Source organism: Trematomus bernacchii, unplaced genomic scaffold, assembly GCF_902827165.1.
Source record: "Trematomus bernacchii unplaced genomic scaffold, fTreBer1.1, whole genome shotgun sequence".
In the NCBI taxonomy this organism is placed as follows: Eukaryota; Metazoa; Chordata; class Actinopteri; order Perciformes; family Nototheniidae; genus Trematomus; species Trematomus bernacchii.
This window is the reverse complement of record NW_022987689.1, coordinates 4008531-4032107: the sequence shown is the minus strand read 5'-3', so window position 1 is coordinate 4032107 and position 23577 is coordinate 4008531. Positions and strand designations below refer to the sequence as shown.

Genomic DNA, 23577 nt, shown 5'->3' with positions numbered 1-23577 from the left:
ATATATACTCTTTTTTTTTTTTCTTTCTCACTCATAATAATAATAATTATAACAAAGTACAAAAAGCAAAGAATAAAAAAAAAAAAAAAAAAAATTAATAATAATTCTCAAATAGTCTCTGTCATGTTCAACAGGGTCAAGAAGCTTAAAAAAAACGTTTCTGGTCCTACCCCCTCTAGCATACATTTTCCTTATAAATAAAATATTAGGTCATCGTCATCAGCGACATGTTTGTCTTGTTAATTTGTTTGTTTTTTTACAAAACAATCAGAAAGAAATTACTTTTACAATTACAAGAAATAACAAATGGGATTTTACAGGTCCTGTTCATAACCATTAATGATTTGGCTCCTAAATAATACTTTCAGTTTAGACTTGTACAATATTTCAGTGCATCAGTACAGTTATTCCACAGACTAACACCTTTTGATGAGATGCAATGAAGTTTGGCATTTGTTCGTACGGGTGGTTTTTTGAAAATGCAGTTTCCTCTCAACATGTGCATGCTTTCTCTCCGTGTGAAAGGTCCCTGGATATTATGAGGTAATTGTTGATTTGCGGCTTTGAACATCATTTCAATAGTTTTATAGTCAACCAGGTCTTGTAGTTTTAGTGTTTTTAGTTTGATAAATTATTTATTTGTTGGTTCTCTGTACGTAGTTTTATGTATAACTCGTATGGCTCTTTTTTGCAGGATGAAGATAGGATGTGTATTTGTTTTACTGTATATGTGTTCCCCCAAACTTCCACACAATACATCATGTATGGAAGTATGAAGGAGCAATACAGCATAAACAAGGAAGCTTGATTAATTAGGTATTTGGCTTTATTCAGAATTGCTAGTGATTTGGATATTTTGGCTTTGATATGCTTATATCGGTTTCCAACTTAATTTATTGTCTATGATTACTCCAAGGAATTTTATTTCCGTTACTCTTTCTAATTGGACGCCATTTATAGTGAGTTTCTTCTCTGTATTGGTCGATCGATACCCAAATATTATGAGTTTGGTTTTGCTTGCGTTCAATGTTAATTTATTTTGGTCAAACCAGATCTTCATCCTGCTCAGTTCCTTTGCCATTGTGACCAATAGCTGTTCTAAATTGTCCCCACAGCAGAGTAGACTTGTGTCGTCTGCAAAAAGAATGGTTTTAATAGTTTTTGATACTTCACATATATTGTTAATAAATAGTAATGGCCCCAAGACAGAGTAATTCACAAGGGTGAGGCTTTTACAGGAGGATGCATGGCTTTGTCAATGTCAAGACATCTACAACATCAATAAAATCGCGTTAGTAAGCGAATAAAGAAGTGTTTCTGAGCACCCATTAGTGTCTTTATAAGTAGCCATTACCTCACCTTACTGGCATGCTGCCTAAGTAGTTTCAAGGAGAGTGGTACCATTTTTGTAAATCAGTTTATAATTCTGTATTTCAGATAATCTTTTCGAATCCCAATCCATTAAAATATGTTTTAGTTGTTGGCCTCCCTCTTGCATACAGACATGGAAGACAAAGAAGACAAATAAAGATTGATCTGTGTCAATGCAGAAGACAATAAATACTGACTTTTGGTTCCCATTGGGCCAAGCTCCCTACATTTTATGTGTCTAAGAAATCACATAATGCAACTAAATGTATGAATTTACCTCCTTTTGCAAGCTATATATTAAAAATGTAGAGTCTCAAAACAAAATTGGTGGTGGTCATCCATCGGTAGAGTTCACAAACCTGTAGAATCAACAGAATGAGAATGAGTATTAAAGCTTCATGTCGGAATTTAAAGATTGCCTCATGTTCAAGTGCGGACACTTGGTGGACAAAAGTCTTCTTGGCGACCTAACAGCCCCATAAGAAGTATTTTGCAGTGATGTGTCATGCTCATGGGCACCACAACACTCCCTGTTAATGCTATATGCCATACAACTGTCTGGAGTGTTAAGCCTCTTTCACAACTATCCTCTGTAAATTACAAGGATAACCTTTAAAGGAACCAGTGATTTTTGGTGTTCACAAATGCACTGTATTCAGGAACATCTTTGTGTTGCACCTTTCACACAGGACATGGCAATGCCGGAATAGATGGGACCAGGGACAGTCCAGTAGATGGCGGTAATGCAACACTTGTGCCAATAGCCATAAAGCTCAACAGAGACATAGTTCATAATATTAATATTATTATTAATTATAAATATAATATAAAAATACAACATATTGTACATCAAATAACAACATGTAGGGCTAAGAAATTGGAGTTATATTATAAATGTCCAAATAATCGAATCGGTTTTGCATTTATATTATTTGAGTTTAAAATGTTCAGTAGTATTCAAGTAGATTTTCAAATTGGTATATTATAAAATAAAGAATGAGGTATAGTCTTCTAAGCGATTCCATTTTATGGATATAATAAAACGTAATATATTACCCCATTCAGGACATTTCCATAAACATTTCAGGGATAGACTGCATGTGTGAAAAGGGACTTCAGTGTCTGTGTGTCAGCTTGCAGAATCACCTCACAGGAGAACATGTATTCAACACTGAAAGCTCCCACATGAAGGTTTGCTATATTCTCAGATCACTTCCTTTTCATAGATGCCACATGTATTTCAATACTTTGAGCTAATCTCTCTGGGCTTTCATAAAAAAAAAGCTTTTCGGAGGTGCTACTCATTGGCTGCGAAATCTATTACTGAAGATGTGCCAAGAGAGACTCACACCTGAAAGATAGCGCTCCAAGGATTCACTGCTGCTGCTTTTCCAAGAGCCAAACATCCCTCATGTTTGCCAATATGCCCTCAGCTGGATGAGAAATACAGGATACTAAACATTTCAGGAGTTCAGAACTTTCTCAGACTCCAACAAATATACTTTGTTACCAATACTTACTCCGGACATTGTTTTTAAATTGTACAACCAAAGCAGCAGGTCACTAATGCATTCAAGTTTTAAATGGATGGCATAACATGAAACAATTCAACTGGTCTCAGGCCGGCTTTCATTTGAATATCAAACTCTCTGATCCTGTACAGGTTAAAATACTTAACTCTTCTGGGAGTCATTGCTTGTGACTGGCTGACAGATAAAACGGTCCCGCACAACCCTGCGAATGATTGGCTGTTGGCAAGGCAACTAGTTCAAAGCCCTGGTCGGCATGCACCTGAATGAACGAAGGCCTCTGAGACCGCTGAGTGATGGGAGGGATTTCACCCAAAAGCCAACACTGACAAATACATCATTCAAACATTTCATTATTCATGCACTTCAGGTTCGTATGCACCTTGTCCTGATATTATCTCCCTCTCCAACACACTCATAACTGGGGGTAAAGAGTGTCACTGACTTCATTTTATCAGGGAGCTGGCAGGCACAGACAGACAGGAAGGGGTACAGTGGCCCCGGCAGCGAATAACTAGGTGCTCTGCTGCCCCGAGCAGCAGCACACTGACCCACATCTCTACAGGACTCTTTAGAAATATAAACCCACCTTTGCATGGAGGTTTGGTAAAAAAATACAAAAGCAAGAAACACATAACCCCAGGCCTATATCATAGTGAACACAAAGATCAATGGTCCTTCTGTAAATAAATAAACATCCATGTGACGATGACAGTGCATGAGAAAATAGTCACTTCCATTTACCAGGCCTTATTAAAAATGGTTTGAATAATTAATAGTTGTGATTAAAATAGGTGATGGATTGGTATAGTTGGATGTAAATTCATTGTGTGTCATTGTAGAGAGAGCTAGGTCTTGGTTGTTGGTCAGAGGTAAAGTCTCAGAAAATGTGTTACCTTCCATTATTTATTTGTTTTATTCATGGCCTGAAAGTAACAGTAAAAAAAAAACATGGCTACTAAAGGCATGAATGTATGCATTTTCTCATATATTTTACTGCAATACTTCTCCAGAATTAAAATGAAATTAGTCATTGGTGGCAACATACAACCACCTGTGCCCCTTTCTGTTTTGCATGGCAAGTTTTTCAAATGTCATTCATGTTGGCATCACCTGACAGAAAAAACCTCACAAAATGACCTCAGGACAGCAGCAAATACACCATAACACAATCAGCCCTTCAATTACCATTTGCCCTTGAGCTAGATATGGACAAAGTTCTGGAGACACAAATGCATTATTCACTTTGAAGAGAAAAAGAGAGAGGAAACATACTTACGGTTTCCCCAGTGTCTGTTTTCCTCCTCCTTTTTCTTCTCTTCTCCTCGGGCTACGGATTCAAAACCGTCAGCTGTGTCCCTCCATTGTGCCTTGACGGAATACAAACTGAAATTAAAGGGCACACAGCTACAGGTTGCAGTGAGCACACTAATGGATGTTGTGATCGGGCAACGAAGGTCTCCGAATGGTTCCCGGGGAAATCACACTTCACTCCACCGGAGAAAAATCTTGGTAGATCCCACAAACTGGCCAGTCGCTGATGCGCAAACCATGCAGCACCGCGCCAAACTTGTCAACACGGCGCGTAATTACCGGTTTTGCGCCTCCAAAACAGCGCACAGCGGAGCAGGCAGCTGCTGGCTGTTTTGGAGACCAGGAGCAACAAGATCTAGCCGTATGAGAGCGCGGCTGAATGGGATTGTGAGGCAAATAAACTCTAGGAAAAGACGCTACCGTCTACTCATCTGTTCCACTTGAGGTGGGAGGGAGGCAGCGGGGTACCGGGTGTCGTGTCCGTGATGCAATGCGGGTACCGTCAGTGCCATGGCCCGCAGTTTTATCCTCGTGTGCAGAAATCCATGTGCTCCGGTCATTGTCTGCGGAGCCGCGGCGCGCATTCGTCTTAATTAACGGCGGTGGGGTTTGTCGGCAGAGATAGCAGGAGGCTTGGAGGGGGGAACGCAAAGCATGTGTAAAGTGTTGAAGCTCTCCTCTCTCTTCCTTTCTGCTTCTCCTCCTCTCTTTTTGTATGTGACAGCACACACACACTCTTGGGGTTTAATATTAGATAGCATGCGTCTTAATTATGACACAAATAAACGTCTTGGGCAAAATAGAAATGATCAGGGGCTCAGTCAATGTCCAGGCTGGGCTGGGGTGATGGTGTTGAACGTGTGTCTGAAATGAGGATGGATGGTGCATTGCCTCATGTTTTCTCTTATCCATGTCTTTGACAGCTAATATACCTCCTCAACCCCCCACATGTCAGTTGAATTGGAGCCCGTCGCCTCTTCCAGCTGCGCCCTCCAGGCATTACAACCCGAGGGATGTGTATCCGGGTGAAGACCACTTGTTCAATTCTTCTCCTGGGTGATAAATGCAGCAAGTGTGGCTGTTAAACGATCCTTTGAAGGGTAATCACTCAGTCAGTGATTTCACGTTGTCCCCCATGCAAAGAACAGAAGCCTGTAAGAATACATGAAGCACTTTAGAGAAAATCTAAGTGGAATACTGTAACAACAAAATAAGTTACAAAATAAAATTATAATGTGAAGAAAATCTGTCCATCTGGTACACTTATACCTTAGATAATTATACTACTATTTTCCAAGTAGGCCTAACTTGTATTACACACACAGTTAAAACACAAGCTACACATCTGTATAAAACACCTATAATGAAGAAAAAAGGCCTCCCACTGCGGGCTGTGTCGCTTCCTCTGACACCAATTTTGTGAATTATCTGATTCTGAACCTGAGCTGCTACCTCTATTGGCCGGAGCAAATTGTCGCAATAAGGTAAATAATCTCCAGCAGCAGTGGCGGGATTTTGATGTTAGCTTTGCAAATGGAGTCTTTCACAATAATAAATCATTAACCTTTTAGTCAGCAGTGCAGCCCACTCAACGCTCGGAAAGCCAACCCTGGCCAAACGAGAAGCAAAATAGTCCCGCTAATATCAATGAAAGCCATTTTCAGTCTGTAACATTTTGTTATGCTGCGCAGCAGGAAAGTTGAAGCGCATCCTGCTCTCCAGATAACGCTTGCACTTCCCACTGCTGAATGAGAAGGTGGGATATCAAGTGGGGAGAAGACAAAAAGGACACACAGCTCCTCTACAGTGGACACAGGGAATTATCCACCTGGCATATTTCTTAATGGAACAAATGTGGATTCATCGGGAGTGGCCAAGCAGGGCATGGCGTTAAGCAGTGAGTCTGAAAGGTTTGATTTACGAAGATTTTAATGCTCTGTACAAGCTGACTTGTGGCACCTTAGCTTAGTGTGTGTTTGTGTTTGCCCAGGACTCCTGCTGCTCTTTATGGTAGCCTCTGAACTGCGGGATGCTGAGACAAAACCCATAGAATTTGTGTGTAATAAAGGTGCCAGGCGGGCTATTAACATTGTGGCAGAGCTGGAGAGTGCACTGGTGAGGATATGACTGTCACAGATACATTTTACCAACATTTCTCTGTTTCTCTCACCCATGTCTCCCATCAGCCTGTCTCTCCCTAGTCCAAGTTGTCTATCAATTGTCTCCTACATGTCTCCCTTCCTTGCAGAGTGAATGTTATGGCTCGACAACACTCTCCACCCCGGTTCAGCTACCCTGTACCGAGCTTCACGTAGCATCTTGGGAAAACAAATCAGTATGTTGGCACATAGTTGAGTCCAAAATCCTCAAAACAATGCTTTTCTTGCTTGCTTACTATTGGTTTAATGAGAATTAACTAAACTTAACTTTTAACTAAATATGATTGTCTTGATAATATCCTCTAAAACATATTTCTGTATGTATTTTGTTACCCCAGGACCAGGAGAAGAGAGGAGACATCGTTGCATCCTTGAAGCTTCTTGTTGAAAGTGTGAAGGTGTTCAAGGCCCAAAGCCAGCCGGGATGTGCTGCTTCACTTCTGCAGAGACTGGAGAACAACATCAACAACTACCTGCTCATTCTCACACACCTTCAGCTGAGTGTAGGTGGCAGTTACAGTGACAAACTGCACGCAAATAAGATTACAAGCAATGATTTGGTGATTTGTTGGAGATTAGTAGACATGTGGAGGTTAAAACTACTATTGATTTAGCTGGGAAATGTCTGAATGTTGTGGATAAATATAATAATTTAAATATCTATTCCACAATTTAGAAAATCAAGTTGTACACCATAGACAATAAAAAGCTTCTTGGAAACTTTTACTTTTTGCATCTGGATGCCTTTTTGCCTGTAAATCACCAAAACAAAGTTAACTCAGTCTGCAACTCACACAAAAAGAAAGACAAATAAATGCATCAGTGTGTTGATGATCACATGTTGACTGATATCAGACAGAATCTGGCAAGAACATTCACACAAAGTGAGTGAAAACGTGTTGATTCTCTCTCACTGATTTAGAGCCATTATCAGTTTCCTCTGGTGTGGAAATATCCTGGTTTCTCATAAATCTGTGACTTACTAGATACTATGTGCCCTGGGAGTGATGATGTTATGTTTAGTGACCCCAAGCCTTCCTTCCTCAGGACAAGAAGAAGATAGCAGTGCATACTTTCCCAGTGAGACACAGTGCAACACGGATGGCCTCTTTCTCTTTTGTTCATGTTCGGTTTTGTTATAACAATGATCTTTTCTGTTTGGACCAGCAGGGGCCAGCAGTGAGTCCAGGACTGTCATGTGTTCCTCGAAGTACCCAGAGTCTGAGCACAGTCCTGTTGAACTACAACCAACTGATCTCAGGCAAACTAGAGCGGTTTGTCATTAACCTGGAAGACAGATGCAATTCCAATTAACATATGAACAAATAGAGTGGACCTAATGTTCTTCCAACTGCTCCCCCCAGGGCGATAAAAGAAGAATGAAAATCCAACAGAGCAAAACTGTCAGAAAGATCCAGATATTCTCCTTTCCCTGTTCCACATGTTTATGCACTTTGTTGTAGATCTCAAATGTTGTATAGGTGAAAAGTTTGCTTTTTTTATATAATGTATAACTTTTTAAGAGGATAAAGAAGAAATACATCCTTTTCTGCTGGTCGTTAAGCGCAATTAGAGTATCATGGACAAATGAATGTATAACAGAAAGGCCGTTTTTTTAATGAATTTACTAAACTATGGATGCTTTAAAGTTTGTTCTCAGCCAATTGAACTATTACAAGCCTACAATCTGCAAAAAGTCAACCTGATTTGGATTTATTTTATTTTTCAGATTTGTTGTGATCTTTAGTGGTAGCAAGGCTTGCAAAGCTGAGGAAAACGTACAAACCATCCAGTTGCAAATAGTTTTATTTCACAATGTTTTATATCCAAATACTGCAAGTCCTTGCACATTTGCTTAATTTGAAAAATCTAGTGTTCCTGGTATGAATTTAGAGAGCAACTGTTTATTCTCATTGCACTTTTAGATATCTCTGTTTACATTTTTTATTTTAAAGTTTATTGATTTGCTGTAGATTTGTGCCTTTTTCTATGTATTTCATATTTTAATTTAGGAAATCTATCTTGCGTGCCTCAGTGAATTTGATTATGTATATCCAGATTTGTCATTTTAAGAGGACATTTTATTTAGTTGATGTTTATCAAAACAATATAATATGCAATAAACTATGATTTTATACAGCCATTTATGGAATAATTATTGTATTGTGCTTAGTTGGCTAGTTAGCTGGTTAGGTAGTTAGTAGTGGTGTTAAGTAACTAAATACATTTAGACAAGTAGCCTACTGCACATAAGACCATTTTAAAAGGGACTTGTACTTAACTTGAGCATTTCCTATTTTTGCTACTTTTTACTTCTACCCCAATTTAATACATTAAATAACTTTGCAGATTTGAATGGATTAATAATGTGAAATGTAATAAGATTAAATAAGACTTTAGTTACACCTGAAGCAGCATTCACAAGCTACACTGCAGCATACAAAGTCATTCAATTATAAAGAAAATAATATATTATTCTGAAATGGGCCGATCTGCATAATAAGTAGGCTACACATGCATAGGAATTAGATTTAATCAATGCAATGTGTTAATCCACAAAGACAACACAACTGAGCTGTTTGGAACTACGTTAAGATGACAGTGTAGTTACACATTAAAAATAAAGTTGTTTCAGTCTTTCAGGCAGGAAACTGCAAAAGGTAGTTATGTAGGTAGGCTAGGGTGTTTGGGCTAGCTAAATGCTAAACAGTAACCGGTGGATTAATTAAGGAGAAACTGGAACTGATTGGATGAGCCCATTACAGGAGGCGGTGTCGTCTGATCATGAGCACACCCTCCCTCATTACTTGTAGAAGGTGATGAGGGTAGGTGGAGGTTTACTCGACTGAGTTAGCTAACTGCTGATTCGAACGTTAGAAAATGTCACCATAGCTAGCAAGAAGACGGCCGGTTGAAACTGTGCTGTTCAGTTGAAACCAGCGAGCTGAATGTATCGTTAATTAATACGAACTTATCCACCATGTCGGAAAAGACTCCTCTTCTACATTACCGACTTACCAGCGGAAGCACCAGCCCGGAGCCGAAAGATGTCCCCAACCATAGCAAGGCCAAGGCGGGCAAAGGCCGTCGACGGACCAAGGAGAAGGGCGACCGGAAGCTCGGAGTGGTGTTTGGCGTGGTCGTACCAACGCTACTGTCCATGTTTAGCGTCGTTGTATTTCTGCGAATTGGTGAGTAAAAGAGTGCAGTAATACATTTTAAACGTTGGTTTGATTCTTAATTTCCCAAAAATTCCTTGTTAGACTGAACAAATGTATAAATGAACGAATAATTTGAAAAAAGTTCCTCCCGGTTAAATTGGCTTGTGGTGTGGTGTGGTGTGTTCTCTTTTAATAGTCAGGTGGTGGAGGTTTACAAGGAAATTGTATATCTATTTTAGTAGTGGCTGCAAGCCTCGAAAATGACTACCATAACTACAAATTTAAGTCCAGATAAAATGCAAATAATATCACTTAAATATGTGTCATCATTGTATTATTATCCATTATTTTCTTAGCTACATATTCATGTATCCGTTGTCTTTTATCAATGATCAATTTAATGTTTAGCTAAAATGTGAAACATACTAATCAAAGTTTCCCAGCACCCATGGTAACAACTTCAGCTTGCTTGTTTGGTCCAATGAACTGTCCAAATTCCCAAGAACCTTAGGTAATTTACTCTTAATTCCATCACTAGACACAGGTGGAATAATGTAATATGATTAAATTACTTTAAACAAATTCAATCTGTAAAATGATCTTGCATGTAACTTTGCAAACAGAGTAACGCTTCAGGCCTAAGTTGAACATTGGTCTACATTACTAATCCGATTTCCTCCTACCTCTTGTAGGATTTGTTGTGGGTCAAGCAGGGCTCTATCAGTCCATTGTGATGTTCCTAGTGGCCTACCTAATTATCACAATGACAGTGCTTTCCGTCTGTGCCATCTCCACGAATGGGGCTTTAGATGCTGGAGGAGCCTACTGTATCCTTTGCTGCTCAGAGAGACTTGTGCTGCAGCTTAAAAGCCTCACTTGGGTGTCTGCTGTTGATTAAGCCTGTCTAATGGATTAAGGAAAAAAAAGTTCCTGCTTTTAATTTCTTCCCAGGTTTTGATTTATCCACAACTGTATGGTACAGGCTTGCGTTTGTTCTAAATCTGTCAGGTGGTTGATCTGTAACCATGTCTATCAACCTAACATATTGTGTCAAATCATAGTTTTTTCCACAAAGAATCCCTTAACTTGGATCCCCAGATATGATCAGCCGAGCCCTTGGTCCAGAGTTTGGTGGCAGCATTGGGATCATGTTTTTCTTTGCCAATGTGTGCGGCAGTGCTCTCTATGTTTTGGGTCTGGTTGAGGCTATCATGTCTACCTTTGGCATCCCAGAAGGTAAAGTATGTTAGGACATGGTGCGACATCTTGGCATGAGTGTGTTGATATACCAATAAACCCTGTTTTGCCGTCCCTCAGAGGGTACTGCAGTTGTCGCAAGTCTCCAGGTGTTGCCCTCAGGATACTGGTGGTCTCTGCTGTACGGCACTGCCTTGCTTTTCATTTGTTTCATTGTCTGCTTGGTGAGACTTCATTATTATTATTTTTACTGCACATGCTTATACAAAACTTTTTTTTAAATGCTTTGTTGTTGGTAATTTTCGCAATATGTTTTGATGATTAATTCAACACTTACAAACGTTTATCTTAAAAAATATTTAGCGGAGTTTTGAAAACTGTTAAGTTTGTCCATAGGCCACAAGTAATGACAATTTTTAAATGTAATTGTCATCAAGGCAAGATTGATCGATAACTCTTAAATCCAACTGGCCTGTCCTTACAGGTGGGAGCCCACATCTATGCCAAAGCCACCTTTGTTATCGTCATCATATTCGTCGTAGTCTTGACTACTATCTTCATCAATTTTATCATTGTGGGGCCCATTGTGGTGATGTTGCCAGGGAATTCTGGGCTGAACGGTACCAGCACGAGAACCGCAAATTATACTGGCTTCCGGCGCCACACCTTTGAGGGCAATCTATTGCGTAAGTGTTGTTTCATATTGTCAGATGTATTAACTTAGAATTGTTTATGCTTTCATCATCTTAAACTTATTTAAACAATATTGGACCTGAAGAAAACACAGCCTTTTGATTACGTTAGCTTTAATATGTTAATCGAGGACTTTGATTTATTTAAGCAGAAGAAGCAAACAATGTATGTAGCATGCCAGAAATCCCTGTTAGTTTTTCTAAGTGAGCCTTTACTTTTATAACTAATCCGGCCTCCTGTCACTCCTTCTAGCCAATTACACAGTAGACTACACCACTGGTGCCATGATGAGCTTTGCCAAAGTGTTTGCAGTCATGTTCAATGGCTGCACTGGGATCATGGCAGGATCCAACATGTCAGGTAAGATGGCTTTCAAACAACCTCAATAAATACATTCTTTGAGGGAAAAGGATTTAGTAAAGTACATTTCACATCAATAGTAAATGTAAACCAAATTGTTATGCAACCTCTTGGAGAAAATCCTTTAGGGTTTAGTTAAGGCAGGTCTAGAAATGTGGGAAATTGGTGGATCCAACCCCCAATCGAAGACACAGTACTTGACATGTATATAGCCGATAATAGCTTTAATAGATTACAGTCTGTTTTGAATAATCAACTTTTGTTATCTGATTTCCAGGTGACCTGAAAAACCCAAGCTATGCCATCCCAAGAGGAGCGCTTGCTGCTGTTCTTACAACTTTCATTACATACAATGTGCTGAGTCTGCTGGTTGCGGGGTCCTGTGAACGGTAAAACACACTCACACAGTCAAACACATTAAGCAGTGCTCCGTTGAATGCTATTGATTTATATAAAAAAATAAAATAAAAATCAGAACCCTGTTGTCACTTAAATATTTTTAAAGATGGTGTATGTCGGTTAATGTCAATGCTTAAAAATTATCTGGCTATATTAACACATTAAGTTTGATAATGTGGTTTTATTTTTAACATCTTTCTATTGTCCTTAGTAACCTTCTCCAAAAAGACTACAATTTCCTGGGAGACATCAATATATGGCCACCACTGGTGACAATTGGGATTTACTCCTCCGCCATTTCTGCTGCCATGAGTAACCTGATAGGGGCCTCCAGGATCCTGTATGCCCTCTCCAAAGACAACCTGTTTGGTGAGATTATTGCTGCGTTTGTCTGCTGCCGAGTTATTTGCAGATTGGGGATTCAGCTAATTTGGCCTCGACTTTTTCTGTAGTGAGAAGATTTAAACTGCTTCTCCTGCTTGTTTTGGTTAAGATCAGGGCTAAATAGTTGATTCATAGCATACAAAAGCATATCAAACTCCAGCTGGTCTTTTATAAAGCTGAGTCAGCGTTTTAATAATCAGCCATCTGTTGAAAGAGGCCTCCCATGTAAAATGTGAGAACTTGACACTTGTTATTAATTTCATCATGTCTTGTTTCTCAAGTGGAGGCATGTTCATTTGGAAAGCATCGTTTGACAACAGATGGCTTGCAGTCTTGCCTTTTCTCAGAAGAAGCAGAAAAAAAATCCTCATTGTGTGTTTGGGCGTAAGGGCGAGTGCAGTATGACTCAGTTGTTTATCTGATTCAGGAGCAATAGCAGTGACTATTTCTTATGATAATGTTTTACATTTCTACAGGTGGTTTCCTGGCTCTGGTTAGGAAAACCTCTCTGAGTGGGAACCCCTGGGCCTCTGTGCTTGTGTCCTGGCTGCTTGTACAGGTAAGCTAGGAATGTGTGAGGAGTGGGGACAGTTTTCCTCTGTGTATAACATTGAGAGTGACTCTCCTTGAGCTCTACTAAAGCTGACATTGCTATACTCTATCCCCCTTCCTGTTCCACCTTAATTCTTTGCATGTTAGTTTAGTGACTTCGTTCACATATTTGCCTTGTAAAATTACTTTTTAGCAACTCTCCAAACTGAGTTTTTTTTTACAAATACACACACAGCCATCCACGAACCATTATTAATAACTAGAGAAGAACAATAAAGGGCAGTCAAATATTATTAAAGCTATATAAATATACAGGTGTTGATTTCAGTAACGTTTAGAAAATGCAGTGATGCCCTGTGTGGAGTTAAAAAGAACAGTAAAGCTGGAATTGAGGCAAATAAATTAGCAGCTGCCAATCTGATGGATCACTGTCAGATTAGGATCTACTGCCCCTTCATCTTTCGGTGCAAAACATTATTTACTCCGCTTCGGATTGGTTGACCAATTGTCAAATGAAGCTTGAAAGGTGTGTCCAGGGAGACAGAGCAGGGTACTTTCCAGCTAAACTAGTAAGTGAACTCTTCATTTCACTACCATACCACTTCTTATAAGCATATTACCTAGCAAGGATAGTAAGGTTTGTTGATTCTTGGAGTTTATGGGCTTGTATAGTATAGCTTTTTATGAAAAACAGTTGGGCTGTTTCACAGGGTGGTTCATGCAGTCTAGATTGTGGGACTTATTATAATAATAATAATAATAATTTTAATACATGAGACTTGTATAGCGCTTTTCTAGAAACTCAAAGACACTTTGACAGAGAATAAAAAAACAAAGAAAAATACAAAAAGAGATAAACAAAACAGAAAATAGGGGGGGGGGGGGGGGGGGGGGGTGGTCAGTGGTTGAATGCAGTGTTGAACAGGTGGGTTTTGAGTGATGTATTGTTCGTATACATTGTTCTGGGCTTGCATACTTTTGGTTGCTACAATATTGTATTTGTGAATGTTTAAAATGTGTAGCTGTAACCTGAACCAGAGCAGCACAATATATAAAACATTGATAAGATCTGTAAGCCAAACTGTTGTTTCTTATTTATTCCACTAGGTGGTGCTGTTCGCTGGTCAATTGAACACCATTGCTAGTATTGTAACCATCTTCTTCTTGTTGGTCTATGCTGCTGTGAACCTGGCCTGTTTGGCTCTTGAATTGGCTTCTGCACCAAACTTCAGGTACGGTGCAGGATGATTCTAAAATAAAGGTATTTTTCAATCCACATTCTGTCATGATATTTGATTTTGTTTTTCAGACCCTCGTTCCGTTGTTTTACATGGCATACCTGCACGCTGGGCATTCTTGGCTCACTGGTCATGATGTTCCTGATCAATGCCATTTATGCATTTGGCAGCATAGCCTTTATGCTGCTGCTGCTGATGCTTATCCACTACCTTGGTCCTATCAGCAACTGGGGCTACATCAGCCAGGCGCTCATCTTCCACCAGGTGTCACAAACAAGCTATTGTCTCACTGAAACTACAATATGATGGAAGTTTGCATGAATAACTACATCATCACATCTTTATTCCCTCAGGTGCGCAAGTACCTGTTGATGTTGGATGTGCGTAAGGACCATGTGAAGTTCTGGAGGCCCCAGCTGTTATTGATGGTGGCTAACCCTCGAAGCTGTACAGGTCTCATGACCTTTATTAATGACCTGAAGAAGAGTGGCCTCTATGTACTAGGACATGTAAAGCTGGGTTTACTTGGTAAGAATTGTGTAGGTAGAAGATGGATGCATAACTAGTTTTGTGTTAATGTGTCATATGAAACCCAAACTTTATATTATTAAAAACTCCGCTACTGAAGGCTTTAAGATCGGGTTTAGCTTTTTAAAGCCTCTCAGGAGCCTTTTTTCCTCCACTGTGTAAATGTTTCAACATTATAATTAATGCAGGATGGTTCTTTTAAGCACACTTTTGAGATTATGTGTGTGTTTCTGCAGATGGGTTGCCATCTGATCCTCTGCAGAGCCGTTATGACTCCTGGCTGTCTCTAGTGGACTATCTCAACATAAAGGCATTTGTCAACCTTACCCTGGCAAACTCTGTCCGACATGGAGTTCAGAACCTGCTTTTCATCACAGGCTTTGGTAGGCAAGTTTAAATTGCAACTCTATGGAAATGTTTTATTTTCATTATTGAAATATAGTTACGTAAAATGCAAACTTAACAGTTCTAATCCAAATATACATTTGTCTGTTTGCTTCTAGGCGGAATGAGGCCAAACACCCTTGTCCTTGGTTTTTATGATGACTGCGTCCCTGAGGATGACCTTCAAGGTAAAATGCTCTTGTCTACAGGCACTGGCTTTGATGCAGTGACTCCGTCCATAGACCGCGGAGAGCAACGCTCTCCCTTCTTCCCTGATGTGAGGGGTGCCTACGGCCTAAAAGACCTTGGGGAAGAGGAATATGTGTCACTGATTGCTGACGCGGTCAAAATGGGAAAGAATGTGACTCTGGCTCGTAACTTTAACCAATTCAACCGAGAGGTCTTGGTGTCAGGAAAAAAGATTCATAGCCACCGACGCATGACGGGGCCATTTGTCGACGTGTGGCCTTTGAATCTGCTTCGACCAGACAGCCGCGCTTACGTCGACATCTGCTCACTGTTCTTACTGCAGCTGGCCTGCGTGCTTCAAGAGACCCGTGCCTGGAAGCATGCACGACTCCGCCTCTTCCTGTGTGTGGAAGCTGGTCGCAGTCTGAAGAAAGAGGAGGAGAAGAAGCTCCGGTCTCTGCTAAAGGAGCTAAGGATTTCAGCTGAGGTGCAGATGGTGGCGTGGGACCAAGTGGTGGAGCTACACTGGCAGAGACAAGGAGGAAAAGTGAGGGGGAATCTGGAAGAGTCTGCACTGAACGAGGAGATGGAGAGACAAGAGGAATTTGAGGAAGAAGTTTTCCAAATATTTCCCAACAATGCTGCTCAGATGACAGATGAATATATCTGTGCTGTCAACAATTTGATACGAAGACACGGTGCCCCTAAGCCTGCTGTGCGTTTCCTGTATTTGCCCCGGCCACCAGCAGACACAAGCCTTTACTGTACCTACCTCCACCAAGTGGACATGTTGAGTAGAGACCTGGGCCCAACTTTGCTGATCCAGGGAGTTACTCCTGTGGTCACTACTGACCTCTAAAGCTCTTGACAGTTAATCCATCAACTAGCCTCATCTGGTATTGTTCTTATATTGGACTATGCCTCTTGCCACCAGTTTATTATTATTATTACATTAATATAGGTCATGTTTCCCTTATAATATTAATGCACTTTGAGAAAATTGATTTGGTGAAAGCAAGTTTACTTCTGATGGATATTGAAAGTTATAAGTGTTTGTCTGTTTCATCCTCACTTGGATATGGTGCTATAGTGGAATAGAAATTAGTGATTTGCACATTTTGTGGGGTCAAAAGAGTATAGCTCCCTGCAGTTCCATAGTAGTGAAATAATGTTGCCACACAGGAACTGCTTTCATCTCCTTGACTTTTGTATATGTAAATAGAAAAATACTAAATGTAATTATTGTATTGCCACATGTTTCTTTCCTACAATTTTAAATGGAATTCAGAAAATAAAGATATATGAAAGTAAATAACCATTTGTTGTGTGTGTTTTTAAAAGATGGCCTTGTATGCATTTGTCCAATTTGGTATGTTAAGAGAGCCACTAATGGCGCATTTCCACCATGGCGCGGTTTAAGCGTGCTGAGCCCGTTTTTGGTTGCGTTTCCACTATGCCTAGTTCCGGCCCGGGGCTACTTTTTCACCTTTTTTCTGGCCCGACAAAATCGTGGTTCTATCGGGGCCAACAAACAGGGCTGAGTCGGGCTGAGTATGCTAAACTAGAGAGAGAATCACTGGCGAGGGAGCTACAACTATAACAAGATGAACATATTTGACCGTGATTTAATTGTAATACACGTTTCAAAATGATGCCGAAGTAACAACATACTGATACCGGTTAGTAAAAACCATGAATTAATGCTTTGACAAGTCTGCAGACAGACGGCAGGCGAAAAACCTTTTAAAATGCGAGTTGTCTAAATGGAGATTGGCTAAGCTAACGCAATATACACTCACAACAACGGCCTATACAGACATAAATAAACCAGCGACTGTACTCGCCATGACACAGACAGTCTGTGGTTTGTACTTGTTTAACTTTTGTCTAGTTTCTGAACAGATATGAGGAGCTGTGAGCTTGAGTGCTAACAGCTAACGGCTGATGTTGTTTTTCTGGGGTGCTCATTGAAGATGACGTCACGGCTCCGCCTACATTGCGTTACTATAGATCAGGGGTCTCCAACCTTTCTTCATCTGAGAGCTACTTTCAAAAAATGAAAGTGGCCAAGAGCTACTTGCATCACATCGCTTACATTTATTCACATAGCCCTCATCAGTTGAATTAAGCTATACTTTTGTACACGTGTGAAATTGCAATACCTAAAGCTTATCAAAAATCTTAACTTCACATCAAGGTCCAAGAAAACGAAGATTTCTCACATATTATTATGGCCCACGTATACGTACATCACTTAACATTCACATAAGTGTCCTTAATCACCACCTTACAAGCATTTCACTCTTTTGTTAGTGAGATGAATGGCACTGGCAGTCCACCATACAGGTGTATGCTGGAGTGTACCCATTAGGTTCACTCTAATAGAGTCATTTAAATGTTCTTCAGTCAGTCTTGTTCTGTATTTAGATTTCATTCATGTCAGAAAAAGCTGCTTCACAAAGGTATGTAGAACAGAACCAAATAAAGCAGACATTTTCAGTGCTGCTTGGTGAATGTTCTATAGTTTTCGGGGTCTACAAGGCTCCAGAAATGTTGTGAGTTTTGCTGAGACTTAAGCTGAACATTATTTTGGAGATCTCCACAGGATTGACACTGAACAGTTGTTCAGCCATCTTTTTCTTCTTCTTCTTCGTCTTGACATTAAATTATAAACCATAATAAATCAATTGTATAGGTCTAGCCTCCCTATATCTGTGTGTGAAAATGGTTCCATCCTCAAAAACAAAAGACTAATGCTTCTGCAGTCTAGCTGCAGCTTCTAGCTACGGTCTTCTGTTAAAAAAAAGACACTGAATGTCCTGAATGTGGCATCACACACATGACTTAAGTCTGAACACAGCAGACAACAGGAGTATTTACAACAGCATTATAAAAACAAAAATAGTGCATGTGGGTGCACACTTACATTCTCTGTCTTACTGTTACATAAATCCCATGAATGTATGAGATTAGGTTAACTTCATCATATCTCGTTCAGTGATTAAGTGAATAATAAAGTTTCTATCGGGTCACTATCAGCCTGTCACTCATTATTTTCAGGGAGGGGGCGGGGTTTGGAGGAACGGAGAGGAGACGGTGATCGCGGAAGCTTTATTCCTGCCTTCACAAACTTTACACAAGTATTTATCAACTAAAAATAGCAAGAGGACATTCATACTCTGCAATCCAAGACTTGATTAAATCCACCAAAAACCTGACATGACGATAACGAGTGTTTTTCAAAAAACACAAATCCCTCCCTGTGTGTCTCTGAGCCGCAGCGACAGGGCCTGATTCAGAGCGGGTCATTCTGCTGTTGGTTCTGGACTGGTGTTGGTGGAGAAAGCAGACTGCTCCGTGTGTGGTGTCGCTGTGCTGCTGTCACGTCTGTTCCTAGATCTCTGCGTCACCGACCATTTGATATTCGTGTGACAGAAACAATTCTAAAATAAAAAAACGTTATTGGCAGCCGCGGCCGAAAAATCAATAAGCAACCTTACTACGCAATAATCGATAATCGAGCGGCGAGCTACTGAAAAGCTGCCCGCGAGCTACCGGTAGCTCGCGATCGACGTGTTGGAGAGCCCTGCTATAGATACTACCCCAGTTCCTAAACTGTAATGGAAGCGCAGCATTAAAGTGAGCTGGGCCTAACAAGGCCTAACAAAACCGTACTAAGTCGAGCGAGGCCTGCGGTGGAAATGCGCCATAAGATTCTCCTCAGTCTTTGCTGTTGAATGCCAGCAGAGGGCGATGTATGCCCAGAATGATGACTGCGGATGTTCTGTCCCAAGACTGCCTTAAATCTGTACTTTGAGAACAAGTAGGCCAATCTGATGTTACAGGTTTTGTCTCGTATACTAGCAACCTGGACACAATTTCAATCTATCAATTGTTATGTTTGTAAGGTAGTAAGAGTTTATTATCGTTTCACAGCACCATTTAAGAGAATCATATTTTAATTAAGTGTAGCTATTTCTTGATTCCTTCCCAAAGGAGCAAAATATATCCATCACCTACAAAATGTCTACATATCATTGGGTTCATTGGAAACAAATGTTGTTGTTCACCTCGCATGTAAAATTACTAGAGGAAGAAACCGACATGTACAACCAAGATAAGGATGCCAAGCTTTCATACAACATTTTTATATATGAATATATTGGTACCACTTTACAATAAGACTACCCTTATAAAGGATTCATAAAGGGTTTATAATTAAAGGTGGGGTAGGTAAGTTTGAAGGTGGGGCCGGCCCGGCTAAAATAACTGGATGGCCTACCTGCCTGTCAGCCTTCCATCTGTGCACAAACTTATCTCGTGCCCTCATTGGTCATGTGTGCGTTCGTGTGTGTTGGAGGAGGGGCTCTATAAGGAAGTGGCAGATTTTCTCCGGTTGTGTATTTTCAAATTCTAGCGATCTCGAGCCGGTTTCTCAAATTTACCTACCCTACCTTTAAGTTATGAATTAGGTTGTAAACACTTTTTAATCATTAAGAACCATTTATAAACCAGTTCTAACATAGTTTTCATACATCAACACAGGCTCACTATTTGGCAAGAGGACTAAGCCTTATATTGGCTACTTGGCGAGAATCAACTCCGTGAACAACAGATACCAAGGAGGATGCTGGCTGATGACGAAGACGAAGTAAGCTAGGCCAATATAAGACTTAGCAGTACAGATACATGTGGGCTCTCTATTTGGCAAGCAACCGGTCACAGGTGTCCTGTTTATCTCATGTCTTATAAAAGCTTATTAATAATTTATAAAGTGTTCACAACCTAATTAATAAATGAATTACAAACTATTCGTAAACCCTTTATAAGGGTAGTCTTATTGTAAAGTGGTACCAATATATTTATAGTTCTGGTTTTGTTGTTGGGTTGTATGAAAAACGTATCAAAGGGACAGTTTATTTCTTACATTTTTTTTTTCATTTAATTTAATTGTTTATTTGAATAGGGACTTGGGCGGGCCGCCCAGGTATATTTCGCAACCCTTTTTTTATTTTTTTTTATTTTATTTATTTTTATTCGTCCGTGACCACAACGCCAATTTCGATCGATTAACTTGTGGACAATGATCCCTCGCTCTACGCCTCCTGTACCCAGTCCCGGACTGGCCATCGGGAGGACCGGGGGGTTTCCCGATGGCCTGGCCTGTTAAGTGGCCTGCCTCACACAGGGTGACTGGCTGTCTACATGATGTGGCCTGCCGACATGGCCACTGTCATACAGATCATAAATCAAAGCCCCAAATGCCAGGAAGTATTCTTGACTCGCTTCTGAAGCAAGATGCTCGGCAGACATGTGCTACCAAGCAAGCCTACTCGCGATTGAGAAACACCCTCTGTGTGTCATTCAAGCTTGGGATAACCTCAGCTCAGGTGAGGTAAAGGACTCTCTGAGTGTTTAGATAGTTAACTTAGTCTAAGTTCTCAGTGGGTCTCAAACGGTTTGGTCACCATTTATGTAAACACATATTTCCATTTGAGGGGGTAGTGATTAGTAAAATGTGCATGAAAAAATAAATAAAAAGTTAACTAGGTGAAAAAAGGTAAGATACACTTTTAAAACTTGTTGAGAGCTAAAACTAGTCTTTGCTGCTGCCTCAAAGAGGAGGAGGGAGAGGCTGATTCAGGAGCACAGACACACTTACAACTATAAATGAACCAAAAATAAATAAACAAGTTTCAGTGTTTTTTTCATATTGGAAATGGTATGTTATTGGTTATGGCCATGATTTTATGATTATTGAAATGTATACAGTTCTGTTTCATATAGGTGTTTCCATAGATCTAGTCTCATTATTTTCCCCTCAAAATGCACCAGATTGATGCATTTAACTCCAAAATTTAAAAAAAAATCTTACCGGGGGAGCATGCCCCCGGACCCCCCTAGAGGATTTGAGGTCCACCCCCACTTAAAATCACATGGATAGGTTCCCAAATGCATTTACAATTTTTTTTAAATAGTAACCCATGTCCATATGTGTATTTGTGGGTAGTAGATTTAAACTATAGGGCTATCACTATGGGCCCTGCCTGTACCTGTTCGCTCTGCCATCGCGTGAAGGGTCTGCTAACAAGCGACCAACAGAAAGGTTAATGTTGTTGCACGTCACCCCCCCGCTACCACCACCCCCCCAAGTATATTTCAGATCTGTGGGAAACACTGACATTAATGAACACTTAAGACAAATAATGCTTCAAGTGTAAATATGTCGGAATTTAGCTTTGAGCTAATTTCCATCCGTAGTCCCTCCCTGACATACAACATATAAGAACATGACATTTATAAACATAGCAAAAAAATAAATACATGATATGCAAAAAGAGCAAGAGCACAGTGGCGGCGCCAGATATTTTCTTTTGGGGGTGCTGTGGGGTAGCTTGACGTTTCATAGAGGGTGCTCAAACATTTAGCGTTTCCCATTAATGTCCCGGGGGCTGTTGAATTTTCTACTGCAATACTCCCCACACGCACATACACAGTGATGGCTCGATAATCAGCTCACGGCATATAGCAGGGATAAAGTGCTATTTTTTTTACAGGTGGGGGGTGGACCTAACATCCTCTAGGGCCTAGGCTCTAGGGGGGTCCGGGGGCATGCTCCCCCGGGATGCATAAATATTGAAATTAAATATTGAAATTAAATGCATCAATCTGGTGCACTTTGAGAGCAAAATTAAGAGACCTATGGATACGTCAACACCATAGACTGTATAAATGGACGTAGGGTCCGTGACGTCACCCATAGGATTCTACAGAGTTGCCGAGAAGCCCTTAGTAGGCGGAGTCGGCCACTAACGGCTCGACAGTGACGTCAGAGTCTAACTCCCGCCTGCTCCAAATAAGGGCAAAGAGGCGGAGCCGAGGCGGGACCTGCTGCCTCCGAGCTGGAAGTAACAGAGCTAGCTCAAGCTAAGAAGCTAAGCTAACATGCTCCCCATCTGCACACTGCCGTCACATTTTACGTTTCTAAGGTAAGCGGACATGAAACTATTCAGCAAAACTATAAATAATAATCTAAGTTATTGAGTTTTTAGCATAATACTTCAGAATCTTAAAATCCCTTAACGTTTGTATGCAATGTGCTAAATGCAACACTGGAATCAAGCAAATATTAATATGTTTGCATGACATTAGTTATTTATATTTTGCTATCACTTAATTATACGTTTAATACATTTAAGTTAAGCTAAGGTGCATGTGATGGTAGCTAGTTAGTGCTCTTACCTGTGAGGCCTCCTCCAAACAGCATTATAACCAGACTGTACCATTAAAACTACAAGTACCAGTTCTAGATCCTTGACTTTAGACAAACAATTCTAAAGACAAAATGTATTTAAAGACCAATCTTTATTTGAATGTGCCTCTTAACCTGAGATATTAGTTATACAGTAATAGTATTGACAATCTAAAAAAGCTGAGCAACTCAACAGTCAACTTTATATTTCTTATTGTCTAAAGCATTTATTATTTTCATTTTTCCCCTCTCATATTCAGTGTGGAGTGTGGAGGGATTGAGACAGCGTGGTGTCCAGAGAGCTGCAGAGACTTCAGGGAGAAACCTCCGTGTGATGGACGTCGTTGGTTTGGCCGGAGAGGACTGAGGCTCTTTCCTCTGCGAGGAGGACCAGGCCTGATGGAGGAGCCCATGCATAGCTGATACCTAGTCTGTCACTTTATTTGACTAAATGTGTTTACTTATACATTTAATAGGTTTACACCTTCTGTCCATATGTGCTTTTTTATTTAAAACATGTTTGATTAACTTTTGGTTCACATTTCAATAAATTGAATTTGTATTTGCACTCCTTTTGTCCATTATTCTTACTGAAAATGTTAGATTACACATTCACATCTGACTGAAGATTGGCCCCATTTATTTGTGACGTTGCAAACTCTGCGGTACAAGGCACAAGTGATGTGAAGCTCATAAAGTGAGGCAAATAGAAATAATCAGCTGATGGAGTGTAGATGTGGAAATAGGTGCATTCGATCAGCTGACTTTGTTTTCACAATAAAAGTAGTTTCTTAGTGAATGTCCTGTACTGGTCTTAAAATCTCATAACATCAGCTTTTAATTTTCCTCTTGGATGTTCTTCTTGAC

At 40.2% G+C, this 23577-nt stretch overlaps 2 protein-coding genes across 4 annotated transcripts; both read left to right on the top strand.

Moving 5' to 3' along the window:
- Positions 1–5944: 5944 nt before the first annotated feature.
- Positions 5945–8500, top strand: thpo (thrombopoietin). 2 transcript variants are annotated; one of them, XM_034138154.1, is made up of 5 exons: positions 5945–6111; positions 6205–6329; positions 6463–6549; positions 6712–6876; positions 7544–8500. In XM_034138154.1, the coding sequence occupies exons 1-5, from the start codon at positions 6099–6101 to the stop codon at positions 7685–7687; spliced, it is 534 nt and encodes a 177-aa protein (XP_033994045.1). In that variant the 5' UTR covers positions 5945–6098; the 3' UTR covers positions 7688–8500. The 2 variants fall into 2 exon arrangements, with proteins under 2 accessions (XP_033994045.1, XP_033994044.1); XM_034138153.1 differs by having other exon boundaries at positions 7541–8500.
- Positions 8501–9141: 641 nt separating this feature from the next.
- Positions 9142–16761, top strand: LOC117488370 (solute carrier family 12 member 9-like). 2 transcript variants are annotated; one of them, XM_034137218.1, is made up of 14 exons: positions 9142–9564; positions 10227–10361; positions 10633–10770; positions 10852–10955; positions 11216–11417; positions 11677–11784; positions 12062–12173; positions 12395–12552; positions 13044–13126; positions 14227–14351; positions 14429–14621; positions 14711–14885; positions 15122–15272; positions 15389–15709. In XM_034137218.1, the coding sequence occupies exons 1-14, from the start codon at positions 9354–9356 to the stop codon at positions 15426–15428; spliced, it is 1935 nt and encodes a 644-aa protein (XP_033993109.1). In that variant the 5' UTR covers positions 9142–9353; the 3' UTR covers positions 15429–15709. The 2 variants fall into 2 exon arrangements, with proteins under 2 accessions (XP_033993109.1, XP_033993108.1); XM_034137217.1 differs by having other exon boundaries at positions 9158–9564; positions 15122–15268; positions 15389–16761.
- The last annotated feature ends 6816 nt before the right edge of the window (positions 16762–23577 follow it).

Bases quoted from the DNA above. Each gene is read 5' to 3' on its own strand.
- thpo (XM_034138153.1), top strand. The intron at 6,550-6,711 runs GTATGTTGGCAC...TTGTTACCCCAG, and splicing joins CATCTTGGGAAAACAAATCA to GACCAGGAGAAGAGAGGAGA. The intron at 6,877-7,540 runs GTAGGTGGCAGT...TGTTTGGACCAG, and splicing joins TCACACACCTTCAGCTGAGT to CAGGGGCCAGCAGTGAGTCC.
- LOC117488370 (XM_034137217.1), top strand. From the start codon at position 9,354: ATGTCGGAAAAGACTCCTCTTCTACATTACCGACTTACCAGCGGAAGC. The intron at 10,362-10,632 runs GTATCCTTTGCT...TTGGATCCCCAG, and splicing joins AGATGCTGGAGGAGCCTACT to ATATGATCAGCCGAGCCCTT. The intron at 14,622-14,710 runs GTGTCACAAACA...TTATTCCCTCAG, and splicing joins AGGCGCTCATCTTCCACCAG to GTGCGCAAGTACCTGTTGAT.